General features: G+C 38.4%; 1 protein-coding gene across 11 annotated transcripts in view; it reads left to right on the forward strand.

Moving 5' to 3' along the window:
- Positions 1-15,573, forward strand: part of RAB30 (RAB30, member RAS oncogene family) — a 101,879-nt gene extending 86,306 nt beyond the window's left edge. For 7 of the 11 annotated variants that reach the window (XM_028500998.2, XM_055078702.1, XM_055078704.1 and 4 more), the window contains one exon: positions 2,837-3,975. In XM_028500998.2, coding sequence (XP_028356799.1) covers positions 2,837-3,087 — 251 coding nt within the window. In that variant the 3' untranslated portion in view covers positions 3,088-3,975. Of the gene's footprint in view, positions 1-2,836; positions 3,976-7,017; positions 13,146-15,261 lie in introns of those variants that run through there. The other 4 variants (XR_008615373.1, XR_008615372.1, XR_008615371.1 and 1 more) reach the window with 4 other exon arrangements.
- Positions 15,574-20,557: the final 4,984 nt, after the last annotated feature.

A 20,557-nucleotide genomic window follows, 5' to 3' on the forward strand; every position in this document is an offset into this window, starting at 1 on the left:
ATGCCCCGGTCCGGGAAGATCCCACATGCCGTGGAGCGGCTGGGCCCGTGAGCCACGGCCGCTGAGCCTGCGCGTCCGGAGCCTCTGCTCCGCAATGGGAGAGGCCACAACAGTGAGAGGCCCGCGTACCGCAAAAAAAAAAAAAAAAAAAATGAACCTAACCACAATGCCATTCTCACACCTAAAAAATATTAACAGTTCCTTAATAGCATCAAAAATTTAGGCAATGTTCAAATTTCCTTGATTGACTCATCCATCAGATATTTATTCAAATCAAGATCCAAATAAGGTCTGTATGTTGTAATTAATTTTTATGTCTTTTGATTCTCCTTTTAGCTGTAGCTTATCCCTCCATTTTTGCTCCCTGGGAATTTATTTGTTAAAGCATTTGTTTGTCCTGTGGAGTTTTCAAGTCTGAATTTTGTTATTTCACCCTGGTGGTATATCATTTGATATGTTCCTCTATCACCTAAATTTCTGGCAGATATGTAGGTAGATCTAGAGCCTGGTCAGATTTAGGTTTTGTTTTTGTTTTAGCAGATATACTTTATAGTTGGTATTCCAAGGTACTGTTCTCATAGGACAGTCAAGAAAAATGCTTGATTCTTTCTTTTCCATTTATTACTTTCCAAAGTAATGAGTTGGTTCCCTAGTCTTCCAAAAGCAACTGCTGAAGTTTGTTTATATTTTGAATATTGCTATAGATTTAAATATATTTGATGTATTCTAGCCCCTTGCAATTATTATTATTGATGCTTCAGTTGTTCCAACTTTGACAGTGGGAGCTTCTTCAAAGTGGGCTCCTGAGTCCTTTTGACATGACCCAGGAATCTTTGAAAATTTTCTTGATTTCTGTGATGACAAGTGTTCGAGGCACATCCAGTGCATTTCCTGCCCCAGATCTGGAATTAGCCATTTCTTCAAGAAGCACTGTTTCTTTTCAATGGGAAGTTGTATTTAGAGGCTACAACCAAGGTGATAGGAATCGTCTTTACTAGGTGATGGCTTTTAGGCTTTTCAGTGGACAGAGCTGGTGTGTGTGTGCGTATATGGTGAATTCTGTAGCATCCACGGGGGTTGTCTCATTAGGCTCTGTGAAACATTTTGACTGACAAGACTACCATAGGCCACATGGTATCACAGTCACTTAGAAGGATACAGGACAGGAAACACAGCTTAGTAGTAAGCCAGCATCAAGCATTCCTCTTCAGTGGAAGCAGCCCTCATAGCAGTCCACAGAGCTGTCCAGGACCTCCCGGGACAGTTCAGATGTGAAGGGAAAAGGCTCACTTCAGGCAAGTGCAGGATCTGCCCTGGCTAGAAGCCTCAATGCCCCATAGGAGCCCATCTCTCTTGTAACAACCCGATAGGCCTAACTTTCAGGGTCTCTTCAGATGAAGAATCATCACACTCAGGGAAGCCTAAAGTTAAGGCTTTCCATTAGGTATTTATAATTCATACATAGAATTCCCAGGCCGGATGGAATTTATCAATCAAGGGTCACTTTTACCATGAGCAATGTTGGGAAGTAACACAGTTGACATATCTATCACCTTTGTCAGATTTCCAAAACAGAAATAGAAAATTTTTTAAAGATAAAATAACACCATGAATTATTCACACTGATACTTCCATTTGTAATTCAGGACTACAGAAATTTTACTTAACCTCATTAATCTTATATCCGTATTTCCTTTCTCCCATGCTAAAAATCCCTGTCCTAATGCCATTGGCATAATTACTCATTTGCTTTATCCCCTAAAACATGTATAGCAGCCCCAGAAAAATGATGCCAATGCTACTACCGACAAGATAATTACTGCGACAGTTCAAGATTTTTTTCCTTCAATTCTTTTTGTCCTTAGGGTATGTGCCACTGGAGATACATGGTTAAATTACTGGTTAAATTATCTTCAACTCACCTGAAATAGTTCCTCTTTGTGTGGTTATGCCACTTCATGATAAACAGGTTCATTTGTTTAATTTTGCTTTCAACTTTAGGAATTGCTTTTTATTTATTTATTATTATTTTTTTTTGCGTACGCGGGCCTCTCACTGTTGTGGCCTCTCCCGTTGCGGAGCACAGGCTCCGGACGCGCAGGCTCAGTGGCCATGGCTCACAGGCCCAGCCGCTCCGCGGCGTGTGGGATCCTCCCAGACCGGGGCATGAACCCGTGTCCCCTGCATCGGCAGGCAGACTCTCAACCACTGCGCCACCAGGGAAGCCCAGGAATTGCTTTTTAAATTTAATTTCATATTAATTGTGTAATCGTGTAAAACACTGATAAGATTCTTAAGTCAAATTTATAAAATGCAGTATATTTAGAAAGGTCTGGTTTTCATCCCTCAAGCTTGTTCCTTTCATAGGTAACCATTATCTTTAAAATTAAAATTTTGTTTTAGTCTCCCATTAAAAAAATAAGAATAAAGTGTATTTTTTCATCCCTTTTTCTTAGAGAATTGTATATTATATACACTTTTTTCAACTTTGCTTTATTTGCTTAACAGTATATCCTAATGTCTCATTCCATGGCAGCCTACAGAGATATTCCTCATTGCTTTTTATGGTGCTAAGTAGCTCCAAATAACTATGGATGTGACATAGTTTATTCAGCCAGTGCCCAAATGATGGGCTTTTGGGTTGTTTCCAGTTCTTTGCCATTACAAATGGCACTGGTATTTTAAAATAAACAATCCAGGAACGACAGTCACATTTGTTTTGCTTTACTTGCCCATCTCTCTGGTTTGACTTCAGATACGAAGTTGAATTTTGATGTTTCCAAACTTGCAAAAAAGTCAAATGACGATTCCCTCTTTGATTTTACTGCTATTTTAGGCAACAAGATTGATCTGGCAGAAAGGAGAGAGGTCTCCCAGCAGAGAGCTGAAGAATTCTCAGAAGCTCAGGACATGTATTATCTGGAGACCTCAGCCAAGGAATCCGATAACGTGGAGAAACTCTTCCTTGACTTGGCATGCCGCCTCATCAGTGAAGCCAGGCAGAACACGCTTGTGAACAATGTATCCTCACCCTTACCTGGAGAAGGGAAAAGTATCAGCTATTTGACTTGTTGTAATTTCAACTAAAGGCTGAGGCAAGGAGAAGCAAGAGGAATCAGCAGTTACCCTGATGGGCCACCAATTGCTGGGGAGATCTGGCGATGACTATGGGTCCCGCTCTAGGACCTTCTGACTCCTGTGGGCTCCTGAGCTTACAAAGCATGGCAGGCCAAGGGCCTCGTCCACAGGCCAGCATTAGCAGAACATATAATGGTTTCACCCTTTTGCAGTCTGGAGTCGGATCAAGGAGAAAATTGCACTAGGCGCTCCATGATCTGCAGAGCATGTTGCTTTTGTTTTTTTAAAAAAAGCAAGTAAAACGCATTCCTGAACACAGTCCAGGGGGAGACGTACTGTAGGGAATCCCTCCTGCACGTCAGTGGGTGCATGTGGGGGCTGCTCTTTAGGGCTTCTGGGGGCCCTGGTTTTCTTGTCTACCAGGTAAACCAAAACTGGGAACGCCAAGTCCTGTCTCTGGTGCGTGCTGATGGCTCCATGGAGATTTTGAAAAGTGTTATTTCTTTTTTCCATGGGCACTTTCAAGAACTTTGGGATGTAAAAATGAAATGAAACCTTTACCCGTGACAACAGTAGCAATCATTGTTTTATTAATGTATACAAGCTCCATGACTCCTTTTGGTGCTAATGATTCCACTCTTTCACAGACCAAACGTTTTAGTACATTGATGTCCTTAAATACATTTCATAGAAATAAAAACAAAACAAAACAAAACAAAAGAAAAAAGGGAAGTCCAGTAATCAGCTGTCTTTCTCAAAGTCTCATTATCACCTTTTCTAGGGTAGATTTGTTGGGAAAGAGAATACTTTTCCTCTCCTTTTCCCCTCTAAGTCTCTACCACTTTCTTCTTCCATTCTCCCATCTTTCCTGCCCTTTAAGTAAATGAAAAAGTTTGAGAAATGGAAAAAAAAAAAAGAGAGAATGGTGGATACCCTAATATTAAAGATTAGCTCTAAGACATTATGAGTAGTATGAGAAAACAGACCCGATCTGACCAAAATACTGTGGATTAATGGACTGCCGTGCAGAGTTCCAAGCAGAGCACAGTCCTTGATAGCAGGTCACATCTTTTACTTCCTGGTACTATCCATCTTGGACAGACCAAGGCTTAGGATTTTGTAGATGTTTTTAGTATGGTAAGTGAGAATAGCAACAGATGAAAAGTCTCACGATTTTTGTATCTGCAGTGATAACCTTAGAAAAATTCTGCTCGTAGAAGCAGATTGAGTAGTCATTTGTCATCTCCTTGTAGTAATGTTACTCTCAGACTCATGACCATTCATTCTTTCCTGTGTCTTTTTCTTTTCCTCTCTTTCTTTCCTGGTCTTCCCTTTTTACCTCCTCTCCTCCTTATCCCCCTTCTTCCCTCCCTTCCTTATATACATGTGTTACTGCAAATCTCCAATTCAAATGGAGGTATATATGCCTTTACTTAGCCAATTTAAAAACAGAACTCAAAATGGAAGCCATGCTGCTGAATATGTTACTGTTTCTTCAGTGCCATACTTTGATACCTTCCAATTTGTTCACTGATATAAATGCAAATTGGGAAAATAATTAAACCTATTTGCTGTTGATGCTGTCAGATGTTTCTGTAGCTTGCTGCTTAGTATGACTGAGGGATGAGTAATGGGATAAGGATATGATACATAATTCCACTGTTGCTGTAGATGGTGGCAGTCTTGGTCCTGATCTATTGATGTGTGAAAGCTATTGAGTTTTAAAGCAATGAGTCATGTAGAGACACAATATTGGTGAAACCTTTCTAGCATTTCTTTAGTAGGTTTCAGAGCGACCTATCTGCACATCGGGACTGTACATATTGTTTAAGGGACTGATACTTATGGTTGCCCTCACCATGCTTGTCCTGATCCTATGGGTAAGAGAAAGTGATCCCAGAAGTTTGAATTGCTTTTATTTTAGAACCTATCTCTATAGGAAAGAAAAATCATTTTAATAAACACCAAACAAAATAATTTATCATGGTTGCCTTTCCCTTCCCGTTTTCCCCACCAAGCCAGCAAGTAAAGGTATTAAGAAAAGTTCATCAAAGTGGGCAGAACTCTTTTGAAATGTTGAGGAAATGTCCCTAAGTTTAGGTTTACTATCTTTCATTTAGGGCAAAAATCCAAAGTCCCCAGCACATCATGACTCAACTTTGTCTCACAGCAGCAAGTGTGTTGAAAATAAAGTTGCTTTATGAACTTAGAGAATAGAACATTGTTAGATTGGACAAATTTAGTTGTAAAATAACAGGTTGTAGGGCCACTCTTGCATTCTGAGATTATTTCCTAGGGCTCAGTCTCCTTTATCTACTCTTGGCCAAACTCAGAAGGGTATTAGAAAGCTCTGCTCTTGGCCCCTTTCTTCCCTGTTACCCTTCCCAGCCTTTCTGTACTTACAGTCACCCATCTATGGCACATCAGCAGGGACACATGAGAATGTAGGGCTTTGTTTCTTTTTTTCTCTTAGTTGTATGAATTCTAGACTAGGCCTTATGGACACTTGTTCACTGATGTATCTCAAGTTTGAGAACAAGCCCTGACAGTATTGTAGGTGCTCAATAAATATTAGTTGAATAAACAACTTAGTGCCAAGAGGAGCTTTTTCAGTTAAACAGAAATTTATCAAATAGAACTTGAGAAAGGACACTAATTAAATGTGGCCATCTTAACCCAGGCCAGGACCTAAACTTACTGGTTTGCCTACTAGTCCTTACTGTCTTGGCAATATTTGCTAGGTTGAGCCTTCTTAAATAAAAATGAATTCTCATTTAATGGTGGATGAAAAAGAGGGTTGCTTTCTCATAATTCAGTATGGCTTGATCTGACTCATAAGACTACCAGAGTCCATGTCTGCCTCCATTTTGGTGTGATCTTTTTCTTTTTTAAAATAATGTTACTAAATATATGGTGAACTTTTCTTCAATTTACAACACATCATATTCATGTCATATAGTCAGATTTGGGGAATCTGTGAAATCATGTAGTTTGCTTATATTAATGATATTATGGCTTTGTCTAGACTGTATCCTCAAAGGATTTTATGCTTTGTCCTTTACCTATGCAAGGCTTTTTAGTCCTTTATGTGCTTGTGTTAGATCTATTGAATTATATTAACATTTAAATTTGATTATATGGGGCCAATTACCCTTTCTGTGGATTACTTAGAATAGGCCATTAGGTTTTCCTGGCCATTTTTTCCTTTTGTTTTTTTTTTAGTCATTTCATGTTAGCACCTCTACCTGAGTAAAGAGGAAAGAAAATAACTAAAAATGAAAGTGAAATGGATTGATTTGACAATGTGTCCATTTCTGAGTTAGAGTTTGGTAAGAAAGGTAAAAAACACTGGCCAAAATAAGACAGTTGGATTAGGGCTATTTCCTGTAAACAATTTAGACTTGCTGGAGAGAGGAGGCAGAATTTAACCAAAGGCTGGATTTTTCTTTCTTCTTCTGTTTACGAATTTATGTCTTTGGAGAACACTGGTGACATCCAGTGTTAGATCATGATTTGCCTCATTTGCCCTTTAAGCTATCCCATAATTCTTCCAGATCCAGCATCAAGTTTCAGTTAATGAATCTTTCTGAATAAATACCAGTTGCAAGTGATTTTGAATTGGTCCTCTGACTAAAATGAAAACTTCTTTTTTTTATAATAAACTAAGCTACGTGAATGAGATCATATTATAATCAGGAAAAAGCTATTTAATTTTTTGCCCCATGTATCAAACCAATAGCTTTAAAGATAGACAGACATTTTCTATTTCTTAATCCTGCAGAACTCTGTATTTCACAATCATAAGTACTTTAGGGAATACTGCTCTATTACCCTGTAGAAGAGCTCTTCTAGGGTTTACCCTTTCTTTTTTCTAGAGTTGTTTTTTAACTTCAATTGGTTACTTATTCTCCTCAACCATGGCCCTGACATGTGTTTCAGTGCAACTATAATCCTCTTGAGACTTAACTTGAAAATGAAAAGCAGTGAAAAAAACATGTGTTATCTCATCCTTCTGACAAAATGTACTCCATGTAAGCAGTGTGTGGTTGAACACTAATTTGGGGATAAGAGAGGGATGTGTTTGGTTTTTTTTTCTTCTTCTTTTTGGATTTCATATCTGTGACATGAGCCTATTTGGAGGGAAAACTGGCTTCCCTTACATTCTCACACTGGGGAGACAGCATACTGAATTAAGAAATTATCATCCCTTCCAACAGCTCATTAATAATGTTAGAGCAAGGGAGATGATTCTTCATCTCCTTTCCTAAACCCATGGGAACACTGCAATCATTTTGGGGAGCCATAGTTTAAAAACAAATTGAGGCATAACAAAGATGGTGAAGGAGTTTAAAATTTAAGACATTTGAAGAATATTTGAAGGATTTAGGGAAATTTAGCTTGGGAAAGAGAGGAACAGTTAGTACATTAGAGCAAGACTCTGTTGTTCAAAGGCGTGTAATGAGGCCCACTGAATAGAGGTCATAGGGCCACAGATGTGAACTTCACGTCAGGGAGAACTTTCTCAAAAAGTTGGTTCACCATGGAAGGGGCTGCCTCTGTCAAGCAAAGCCTAGATAAGAACCTGGCAAAGATTATGTGGAGATGATCCCAGCGTTTGTTGGGGTGGCTCAGATGACCTGTTAAAATTCTATGTTGTAGTACTTTGCTTCTCATAACACGTTCAGTTAAATATCTGTTGACCCACAGCTATTTTTCTTTTTTTTTTAAGGCTTTGCTCTTCTGCCCAAAGTGCATCCCACTCTCCAGGAAGGAGGTTGGTTACATGTCATTAGGTCGAGGCTGGCTTGCTGTTATGCCCTAGGCTGGGATTGCTTTCCAAGTCCATTCATTGATGTCCTGTTGAAATCACAAACTGGTTCTTGAGTTAAAGATTAAAAAGGTATTGTTTTAGTAGAAGTTGAAATCTACATGAAATCACGGAAATTATGTATTTGTCACTTGCCAAACATAGGCTAAGCTCAGTGTGAGTAGTTGGTATTTCTTCAGGATTTCAGGATAGGCCTCTTTAGCAGAGCGGAATCTTCAGTTAAAATCCCATAAATTACCAACGTAAAGTTTTGCAGCTCCTGTTACAGATGCGTTGGTGGTCACTGGCAAAAAGCAGGCCCCAAAATCTATTTTGGAAAAGTCTCAAATGACATTTGGTTAGTTGGTTTGATTCTCTTGAAAAAGCATGATCTGAAAATAATTTTAAAAGAATGGAGGCCAAATTGCTTTATGTAGAAAGTAACAAAATATAGGTCTTTGATTTGAAAATCAGAGATAACTATAAGCAACATTTGCTAATAAAGCCCATTACCCAAGTGATTCCACCTGCAAGGTAACTTGCATCCTTGCAAGGCTGGTAGATGGCTCTTCATTGGTCTTTCTAAAAAAGTCATTGGTCTTGCATCAGTATGGTGAGAAACACTTCAGTTTGGGTGAGAATTTCTTTGACTCCTTTGGATAAGAAGTCAGAGCACAAAAGCTACTCTCTTCTTTAACTGACTTTGTGACATGCAAGAGTCAAAATTTTACTTTCCCACTGAGTTAAAGCAGAATTTTCAGAGGTATTGTGTTCTAGTTCCCTTGGCGGGTTGTGACTTTGACACTTCAGTGAGTGATGTAGGGAGGTATTTAGAAGGGGGAACACTAGGCTAGGTGTGAGGAGTCCTAATATTCCCATGAATTAGCTATAACATTATGCAAAGCACAATCTCTTGCAGTTTCCTCCTCCTCCACAAGATAGACTAATAGTAATAATACCTGTCAGAATTATTGTAAAAGTTAGATAAATTGAAAATGCTTGGTAAACAGTAAACACTCAAATATTAGTTTTCTCCTTGATTAAGAGCAGACTTTGGATGGTCTGATACAACTATGGATCCTTAGAACAAAACAAGGAATCCTCCTGACTTAAAAAAAAAAACTCCATTTTTGAAAGGGCCTTAAAAGAAAATCACTCATTTGATCCATTCTGCTTTAGGGCATAACTGTTACCCAAGAGACTCCACTTCTTTACCTACTTCAAGAAAGGTATTCTCTCTCTCTACCCAGTGGACAATTCCAGGGTCGTAAACTCATTATCAGGAAACTTAACCTTACTACCAAGATACCTCACAGTGCAATTTGAACCTCTCTCTTCTTGATCCCATTCTCCATTAGAAGAAAAGTGGGTTGATCCTGTTTTCTTTTTAAAGGGCCATGTTTGCCATTTATTATAGCCCTTCTGCCTCAAATTTTTTTTAATTGACAGAAAAAGCTCATTAAGGTGATAATTATTATTCCCTTGGGGAATGTCAGGATAGGTATTTATAAATTCTTAGCTTCTTATTGATATCAGATTTAGATCACAATCTTACTATTGATTAACTCTTCAGTTATCCATGTATTTTCTTCTTTAGTTAACATATAATTGATAACCAAGTATGCTTCTGAAGAATTATTCTGGTTATGCGGCTCTTGTTTTCTCCTCTTGGTAAAAATGGAGTCATGAATCCCAGTTTTGTCAACTGCTTTTAGGATGTAATTTCGTACATGACATTATTTGATGGACGTAATTACCAACACCTAAATTTAGCAGGGTTTCTTTCCCTTTCTACATGTGCACTAAGTTCTGAAATAAAAATTGGAATACCAAATGCCTAAAAAAGCAAAAATTCCTGCACAGAATAACAAAAGATACGAATCTGGTCTGCTAGGATAATTTGTCACTAGTTGGTTGAATGGTACAGAGCTTTTGTTTAAGGTTACACAGTTATGCCTGGATTAAATAACAATAGCAAAACTTGATAAGCCCTCTGAAAAACAGCTGCTAAACATACTGCTTTCTGGAAAGTAATCATTAAGAATATATATTCTCTTGTCCTATACAGTTGCAGAATGTTAGTAGAACTTTCTTGTAGGCTCCCTGACAATGAATGTCAATTGATTTATTAAAAAAAATTTTTTTGTGTGAACCCTTTTATCCCTTTAAGGTATGTTGGGGCTTTCATGTTCCTGTTGTAGAAAATTTCAAATGATTAGAATGCTGGCTTCTGATTTCTGCTCACTGAAGTGTCCTCTAGACATACCAGAAGGTTGGGGCTTCTTTGTTGATATGTAAGGGAGCTACTTAAATACACTTACATAAATGTAAGTGTGTGAGTAAAATTGCTATTTTCAGCAAAAAAAAAACAAAAACAAAACCTTTGCTTAAAATTTCAGCTAAAAAAATTTCAGATAATAAAGGGTTGAGTTTTTTTTAGATCATCTAAAGGGAAAAAGTGTGCCCATATATATTGTTGCATACATTTAATGCATGACTTTTAGTATAGGGATGAAATAAAATACAAAATATATAATTCTGGAGGTCTTCTCAGCAGCTAGTTAAAATATTTAGAGAAGCTGTTTTATGAAGACTTAGAGAATCCCTGATTTCCCTTTTCCTATCTCTTTCGATCAAAATGTAAACATAGTTTTAACAAATATGTTCATCATGGAATCATATGAACTCAACTCTTAATTGGTTGTTGGTTTCAAGCATAGGCTCTCAGTAATATCTGAATACATCTGAATATAAAATCTATTTCAACACAAACAAAATACTTGATTTTAAATGTTAATATGCAGATATTAACAGGATGCTGTATCATGTCTTATGTGTTCATGTATTTTTTTAATAAAATGCCTGTTAGAAATATAAGCTTATGATGACCTGAGTGCAATTAGCTGAAAACATTGTATAGAAAGGTGATTGTGTGAAAACTTCACTCAACGTTAAAAAGGGGGATGAGGGAGCAGGAATCTGAGCAAAATATTTAAAAATGAAGTTGCATTTCTCTTTTTAAAATTAAGATATAATTCATACACCATTCAATTCACCCCTTTAAAGTGTACAATTCAGTGTTTCTTTTAGTATTTTCACGAAGTTGTGCAACCATCACCATTATCTAACTCCAGAACATTTTCATCATCTCCCAAAGAAATTCTGTACCCATTGGCAGTCACTCTCCCTGCTTCCCCACCATCATCTAGCAACCACTAATCTATTTTCTCACTATAGATTTGCCTATCCTGGACATTTCATATAAAAAGAATCGTATAATATGTGCTCTTTTGTGTCTGGCTTCTTTCACTTAGCATAATGTTTTCAAGTTTCATGTTATACCATGTTTCATGTTATAGCATGAATCAATACATTCTTTTTATGGCTAAATAATATTCCATTGTATGTATATATGTACCAGATGTTACCTGTCCATTCATCAGTTGATGGACATTTGGGTTATTTTCACTTTTTAGCTATTATAAATAATGCTGCTATAAATATCTGTATACAAGTTTTCTGTGTGGGCATATGTTTTCACATCTTTTAATTAGTCTAGCAAATCAAAGTCACTTGGGTTCATTTAAGCAGGGCCTCTTAAAATCCTACTTAGAGAATGCAACTTATAATCTTAGATCAACTGGTCAATTAGGAGATTCCTGAATAATGGCTAACACCCTAATATGGCTATAAGAATTTTTCTATGAGCCTATCATTTAGATAGTCAATTTCATGAAGACTGCTTCAGTCTTGTAGAAACTGAGTTGTTATCACATAGAGAATTTCCAAGTCCTCCACATTTTTTAAAGGGCGGCTACAAATCATGCTGGAGAGCAGCACTCAATCTTCTAGGATTCAATGAAGGAGCACTTTTAATGTACAATTTCCTTTACATATATTGACTGTCTTTTAAAGTTTGGGTTTTCCTTCTTGAAAAAACATTGTCAAATTGCCAAACCACTTGACCGTCCATTGTAGCTTCGGTTTTTATTAAGAAATAATTCATACTGAGAGTAAAAGTAAAAAGAATGTATTTTGTGTGCAAAGGATGAATGTATTAACAACTTTTTATTTGTAACAGAATTTTTTAAAAAGGTGAATAGAAATTGCTTTCCCATGTACTTGTAAATAAATAAACATCTCCTGTTGCCCACATTTGGACAATCATATGCCATCAAACTATGTAAAAAGCATACAAGCTTTAAGTACACTAATGTCCTTCAGCACGAAATGTGCTCTGGATTTGGGGATCTGGAGGATTGAGTTTGAATGTCGATTCTCTAACTGGCTAACCTTAGACAAATTGTTTAACATTTTGCACCATGGATTTCTTCCCTGTAAAATATGGGGCTACATTGAGTAAGGCCTCCTCCAATTATAACACTAAATAAGATTCCTCTGCTATATTCAGGATGTGAAAATTATATGCTAATTATTTCTAATGGTGAGAAAAATGTTTTATCCTATCATATATTGGAAGGAGTATTATTACACTGAGAAGCATGAGTCAAATTCTAGTCCCAGCTGATACTGAGAAGCTGTGTGACTTCGCGGTAATCATTTAATTTCAAGCCTTAATTTTCCCAACTGTAAAATATGGGCACTAGATTAGATATCTTTAAGATACCTTCCAGCTAAAACACATTATATGGTTCTATTTTTTTAGAGATATCATTTAAAATATTATCCTTCATAATTAGGAATGAGACTACTTATGCATTACTAATAAGGCATTCATTCATTCACCCGTTCATTCATTCACCATTTATTGAGCATATACTATAGGGTAGGTGCAGGAATCTGCTTTTAGATGTCTCTCACCTCCACTGCAGGAGTCACCGGATTTGCACCTTTTCTTGAAACTCATCCCCACTTCACCTCTTGCCTCTCACTCTGCCTTGCAATATGCATTTGAGAGACAAATGTCCTGGATTAAGACTGCTCCAGTGGGTCATGGAGCATGGTAGAGTTAACAGGATAAAATGGAATCACACTATGATTTTGGGCTCCCTGGCATGGTGCTCTTTAGTTAACTGAGCATAGGCAATCTGTAACCTTATTTGACATTAACATTTTTTTTTTTTTTTTTTTTGGCGGTACGTGGGCCTCTCACTGCTGTGGCCTCTCCCGTTGCGGAGCACAGGCTCCGGACGCGCAGGCTCAGCGGCCATGGCTCACGGGCCCAGCCGCTCCGCGGCATGTGGGATCTTCCCGGACTGGGGCACGAACCCGTGTCCCCTGCATTGGCAGGCGGACTCTCAACCACTGTGCCACCAGGGAAGCCCGACATTAACATTTTAACATTCATACATATTGGGCTTTGCAAAATCACTTACTATAATTTTGTTTTTGTCCAATTATAGCTTCTCAGCAGTTGGTATGAGACTCAATTTTGCTCTTTTAACACGTTTATTAAAAAGATGTATTTGCAGGAATTTCTCTTCTGAATTTATATATCCTGTGGTTTTAAGTGTTCTATTATTAATATTAATTTGAACCATGTGAAACTGTGTTTTTTAGGTCAAAATCAGTCAGATATTGGCAATTTCATATGATTCTAATATGACTTAGTTAGTCGTAAGCAGCAAAGACTGGGAGGCAAATACCACCAGTTGGAGGAGAAACTTTGACTCTTAAGTGTTTTCATTCTGTTGTTGTTTTTTTTGCCATTAAGGGAATTTTGACAAGTTTATTTCAACTTGCGCATTGGTTTTTTCCATTAGTTAAATGGAACAAATTGCCAACTCGAATAGAATTTTTAAATGCTTATTCATATACAAATCAGTACAGATCACTGGAAGAAAATTATAAATGTGGTTTATTCCCCAAATATCTAAATGTTTAGGTCATTGTGTTTCTCATTTGGGCAATGTAATGATTCAGATACACAATTCTTTGGCAAATTGGAAATCAGTGTTTTGAAAAAACTTGAGGATCACTGTCATTAATTTACTCAATTATTTCACATCTTCTGACTGGCAGACTATACCTGCTATATGCTATCTATATACTCCCAAACACATCTGCAGCTGAGAGATGAAACCTGGAGCTATTTTTAAACCACAATCATGTGGCTGTGCTTTTGGCCAGGTGCTCACCTCTGAAGATTTCAAGAACCAAAATATCTTATTTCCATTACTTGCAGGAAACCACATATTAGTAACATAAGACAGACTATCTAAATTTTAATACTTGGAATTTATTCAGGCTTCCCAGAGAATAGTTGTATTTTCACATCTAGATAAAAATAAGCTTGAGGAAACAGGCTAGTCTTTCTGACTTTGATCTTAAAGATGAAACCACAAGAACTAACAACTTGTATGTGGCCTAAAATTCTATAAAGTTTACTGATGTGCATATTTACATTTAATCCTGATTGTAAACTTGTGAAATACTTTCAGCACTTTTGGAGTAGAAAGTGCACAGGTAGGGACTTCCCTGGCAGTCCAGTGGTTAAGACTCTGTGCTTCCACTGCAGGGTGCACGAGTTCGATCCCTGGTCAGGGAAATAAGATCCTGCATGCCATGTGGCCAAAAAAAAAAAAAAATGCACTGGTATAGAAGACAAAGATTAAGACCCTGCTTTGAACATGGAAAGCATTCTAGGCAAGTTATTTAATGTCTTCTTACCTCAATTTCCTCATTATAAAATGAAGGTCTCAACACTGGTATTCATTTATTTATCAAGCACCTACTATGTCCCAAGTAGTGTTCTAGTCACAGAAACTATAGCAGTGAACAAAGCTTAAAAAAACAAAACAAAAACAACTTACTTTCATGGAATTGATTTAGCATGGGAGGGGTAGAAAATATGAACCTGGGCAAGGAGAGAAGCAGTGATGGTAGAGTGTTGATATGTTATATAAGGTAGTTAAGGGAGGCCCTCATTGATATGTCATTTAATAGTAGACCTGAAAGAAGTGACAGAGTGAATGGTGTATGTATTTTGGTGAAAAGTGTTCTAGGCAGAGGGAACAGAATGTACAAAGGCCTCAAGGCAAAGGGATGCCAACAAGGCTAAAACAAAATGAAAAAGTGAGGGGCAAAGGTCTGAGGGGAGTGGTGGCATGGATCATTGCATTGGAGTCCATTGCAAAGACTTTGGTTTTTAGACTTAGAGTGAGCTGGAGCCTTTGGAGGGTTTTGAGTAGAGGAGTGACTTTACTTATATTTTAACAAGATCACCCTGCTGCCCTGTTGAGGGTAGATTATAAACAGGCAAAGGCAGTACCAGGGAGACTATTTAAGGAGATCACTGCTATAATCCAGGTGAAAGAAGGTGACTTGGGACATGGGAGTAGGTGTGGAGATTGTGGGAAGTGCTCCTATTCTGGCTCTATTTTATTTAACTTTTTTTTTTTTTTTTTTAAATTGAGCTGGGGCTTCCCTGGTGGCGCAGTGGTTAAGAATCCACCTGCCAATGCAGGGGACATGGGTTCGAGCCCTGGTCCGGGAAGATCCCACACGCCACGGAGCAGCTAAGCCTCTGCGCCACAACCACTGAGCCTGCGCTCTAGAGCCTGCAAGCCACAACTACCGAGCTCATGTGCCACAACTGCTGAAGCCTGTGTGCCTAGAGCCCGTTGTCCACAACAAGAGAAGCCACTGCAATGAGAAGCCCCGTGCACTGCAACGAAGAGCATTCCCTGCTCACTGCAACGCCCGTGCGCAGCACTGAAGACCCAACACAGCCAAAAATAAAATAAATTTAAAAAAATAAATTTTTTTAAAAAATTAAAAATAAAATACTAAAAAAATAGAGCTACTCATATTTTTAAAAAATTGAGCTATAATTGACATATAACATTGTATTAGTTTCAGGTGTGCAACATAATGATTTGACATATGTATATATTGCAAAATGATTGCCACAATAATGCTAGTTAACATCCATCACCACACACAGAAACAATTTTTTTGGAGTGTGATGAGAACTATTTAACTTTTTATTATAGAAAATGTCAAACATAGGTAAAACATAGTAGACTAGTATTGATATAATGAACCTCCATGTACACATCACTCACCTTCAACAATTAACTCATGATCAATCTTGTTTCTTCTATATTCCCATTTTCTCCATTCTGTATTGTTTTGCAGCAAGGCCCACGTATCATGTAATTTCATCTAAAAATACTTCAGAATGTATCACTAAAAGAATTTAAAAGACAACAATATTATAATCATATCTAAAAAGTTTTAAATAATTTTTAATGCCCTCAAACATGGATTCTGTATATATTTTAAAGATAGAGCCTACAGGTCTTGCTCATGGTTTGTTTATTTATTATTGTTTAATTTTTTTGGCTGCCCTGCACAGCAGTTTGTGGGATCTTAGTTCCCTGACCGGGGATTGAACCCGGGCCCTTGGCAGTGAAACCACCGAGTCCTAACTGCTGGACCACCAGGGAATTCCCATTGCTTGTGGTTTAGATGTAGAGAAAGAGGAGTCAAGGATGACACTGAAGTTTTTGGCTTAAGCAACTGGTAGTGTTTTACTGACATTTATAAGGAAAACACTGTTGGAGGAGTAGTTATGGCGGGCAGGGTGAACCAGGAGTTTGGTTTGGGACCTGTCCAGTTGGAAATGTCTATTTGATATCCAAATAGAGATATTGAGTTGGCAGCTATATATATGTTTCTGAAATTTGGGAAGATCAGGCTGGAGGTAGAAATTTGGGAGCTGATACCACAATGATGGTACTGAAAGTCATAAAACTGTTTGATGTCACCAAAGAAGTGAATATAAGTGGAAAAGATGACTGAGGACTGAACCCTGGAGCACTCCAACACTTAGACAGGGATAAGAAAGAACCAGCAAGGGACAGAACACATGACCAGTGAAACAGGAAGAAAACAGAGTGGTATTCTGAAAGCCTAGTGAAGAAAGTATTTCAAGGAGGATGCAATCACCTGTGTCAAATGCTGCTAATATATTAAGAAAGACAAGGACTAAGAGATGACCATGGAGTTAGCAAGGGTGAAGGTCATGGGTGATGCTGAAAGAGTTATTTTTTCAGAGTGCTGGGGATGAGAGAATGCCTTGCTTGGGTTCAGGAGAATCAGAAGAGAGATGAACAGTGGCTATAATATAAATCTTTTAAGGAGTTTTTGCTGATAAGGGGTGTTGAGAGGAATATGAAGTCAAAAAAGAGTTTTGTTTTTAAAGCAGGATATATTAGCACTGATGGGAATGATCATGGAATGAAATAGTGAGAATGTGAAATAATATAATATATATGGGTACCTAACACATAGAAGGCATACAAATGTTAGTTCTTTTCTCTTTGGGCCTTTTAAATAAAGAGTTAAACAACCTGGAGCCACAGACAGCTGTTTTACTAATTAGTGGGCATCGAGAGCAGAATTATTTAGCTTTAGATAATTGTGCAAGGCAAAATGTGGGTGAAATACAGATATATGTGGCATATTTGGTCACATATAATACTAAACCCGAGAAAACAAGGCAGGGTTTTCTTTTTCTCATGTGAAAGAAGTCTAGAGGTTGGAAGCCTGGAACGGGTAGTACTGTGGTTTCATGGTGTTATCAGTGACTTGGGCTCTCTCTCATTCTGGCCTCTATTTTCAAGATCACCTTCCTGTCCAAGATGGCTGCTGGAGGCCTAGCCATCACGTCCCAGTCTCAGCAGCAGGAAGGAAGAAAGATAAAGGAAGGAGGAAGAAGGGTTTGATCCCTTCATTCTAAGGAAACTTCTTGGAAGTTCCACGCAACATTTCCATTTATATCTTTCTGGCCATAACTTGACCTGCCAGGGAGGTGGGGAAATACAGTCTTTCAATAGGGCATATTTCTCTCCTGAATAAAATAGGGGTTTTATTACAAAGGAAGAAGCAGAGAATTAGCAATCTTTGCCTTAGCATTTGTGGGACAAGCATGGACAAAAGACCTATGTTTGAACCCTAGCTCTACCATATAGTGGTTGTAGCCTTGAACAAGTTATTTTATCTCTGTGCCTCAATTTTCTCTTCTTTAAAATTGAGCTAATACTAGTGCTCAGAATACTAGTGCTACTCTGAGGATTAAATGAAATAATACAAGTAAAGTGCCACTGTGTCTGGCATATAATAGGCACATTATAAATAACACTACATATATGAAATAAAAATTAGTCATCTAGCAGGCCATTGAGAGATGGTGTCTTAGTCTCTTTAGGCTGCTATACCAAAATTCCATAGATTGGATGGCTTATAAACACCAGAAATTTATTTCTCACAGTTCTGGAAGCTGGGAAGTCCAAGATCAAGGTGCCTGCAGATTTGGTATCTGGTGAGGGTATGTTTCCTGGTTCATAGATGGCCATCTTTTCACTGTGTTCTCACATGGCACAAGGGGTGAGGGAGCTCTCTGTGACCTCTTTAATAAGGGCTTTTCCCTCATGACCTAATCACCTCCCAAAGACCCTACCTCCAAACATCACTTTGGGGATTAGGTTTCAACATATGAATTTCGGGGGTTGGGGGGACACAAACATTCAGTCTACAGCAGATTGTATTAGTTAATTGGGCTGATTGGCTGCTTAGTTACAGGTTCAATATAAGAGTTACCATATCTACTTCCCCTTTGTTACATAAGAAATACCCCAAGATCTAGAAGAGTTGTAACATACTGTCAATGGGATTTATTGACTCCAGTTAACTTAATCATGTCCATTAAGCTTATGCTTTCAATGAATCCCTTCATCTGATACCAGCCAAACTGCAAGCCCTGAGACAAGTAATCTGGTTAAGGCCTGCTGAAAAAATGCCTATTTTACCAAACACATGTATCTTAAGCTTAGATCTTCAAAGAGTGGGAAAATGCTTCTCCAGCTCCTGCTGATTTTTAGGTCTCTGTTTTAGCCATCTTTGATAACATCTATTTTGGTTGGTTGACTTTGTAATTATTGGAGTCATAGTCAATAGCCAGTGTATACAGCACCTGGATCTAATTACAGGTGCTGCTGTGTCTATCAGCCCAGTCCCTGAGCCCTTGTACTTGCTGTATACAAAATGAAAAAGCCACTGTCAGCCCTGGGTTTTGCAATGTCATGAGTTATCATTTCCCACCCAAGGCAGGCAAGGGATGGACAAACACTTGGCTCCTGGAAGAGCTGATAGCTCTAGTTAGCAGAAAATTCTTCGGCCGGTGAAGGAATTGTGATGAAGGGAGATAGGCCAAGCGGTCATACACTTCAGCTTGGCACCTAAAGGGAACTGCAGGAAACAGATTGAATCCTATTAGGGAAAAGGCAAGATTTTTATAGGTGAGTTCATTTCTCTCCCATGGAGATAATTTTCTCTTCTCACATCACAAATTAATTTAGGCTGAAAGTGCAAGTGATGGATCAGATAAAAACAGTGCAGAATACTTCACCTGCCTTCAACCTTAAATTATTCAAGTGGCTGCAGCCACTGGTCAACAAGGCAGAAGCTGTCTCACAGAGAAATGCCTGGCCTAAGAGGTGAGGGCTCATGCAGCATTCCCCCTAAGGCCTGAGAGGCGGTGCAGTGCACTGGAAAAATCAGAGCTTTGGCTCTGCCACTTAGTGATGTGGCCTTGGCCTTGAGTGAGTTACTTGACTTCTGTAAATGACAAAGTATGTAAAATAACTATGAGGACTGGCCCAGAGAGAGATGCTCCACCTGTCTGTGCCTTTTGTTTCCCTTGTTACAATGCACCTACTTACATTCTTTTCAATTATTTTTAAAACATTAAAAAATATAAACTAAAACATGAATGCAGGAAAACAAGTGTATCATTTAGTAAACTATTATAAGGTAAACACACTGTATTTGGGTCAAGAAATAGAACTTTGCCAACCATTCCTGAATCTCCTCTCCTTCTCAAAGAAACTATCTTGACTTTCATAGTGATCAAGGAATTGACATACACAAGTGTGCATCTCAAGGCACTGGAGTTTAGTCTTGCCCATTTAAAAATAATTTCATGTGCCTTTAAAATGATTTACAGGCTCCTCCTCCATCTTTTTCCTTTTCCTTAAAATCATCTGTTGAAGAACATGCATTGTCTGATATGCAGTTTCCTAGTCTGGATTTTGCTGATTTCATTTTTATTGGTGTAGGTCTACATGTTCTTTTGTCAGTTGTGTATTTTGCAAATTGACAGCTAGATACAGAGGCGAGATTAGACTCAGGTTCAATACCTTTGGCAAGATTAAAGGAAGTAAAACTACAATGAGATATCTCACACCGGTCAGAATGGCCATCATCAAAAAATCTAGAAACAATAAATGCTGGAGAGGGTGTGGAGAAAAGGGAACACTCTTGCACTGCTGGTGGGAATGTAAATTGATACAGCCACTATGGAGAACAGTATGGAGGTTCCTTAAAAAACTACAAATAGAACTACCATACGACCCAGCAATCCCACTACTGGGCATATACCCTGAGAAAACCATAATTCAAAAAGAGTCATGTGGGCTTCCCTGGTGGCGGAGTGGTTGAGAATCTGCCTGCAGATGCAGGGGACGCGGGTTCGCGCCCTGGTCTGGGAAGATCCCACATGCCGCAGAGCAACTGGGCCAGTGAGCCACAATTACTGAGCCTGCGCTTCGCAACAAGAGAGGCCGCGATAGTGAGAGGCCCGCGCACCGCGATGAAGAGTGGCAGACCAGACACTGAACTGCAGGGACCAGGGAGGGTCCACGGAGG

The sequence above is a fragment of the Physeter macrocephalus genome, chromosome 16 (assembly GCF_002837175.3).
Source record: "Physeter macrocephalus isolate SW-GA chromosome 16, ASM283717v5, whole genome shotgun sequence".
Taxonomy (NCBI): domain Eukaryota; kingdom Metazoa; phylum Chordata; class Mammalia; order Artiodactyla; family Physeteridae; genus Physeter; species Physeter macrocephalus.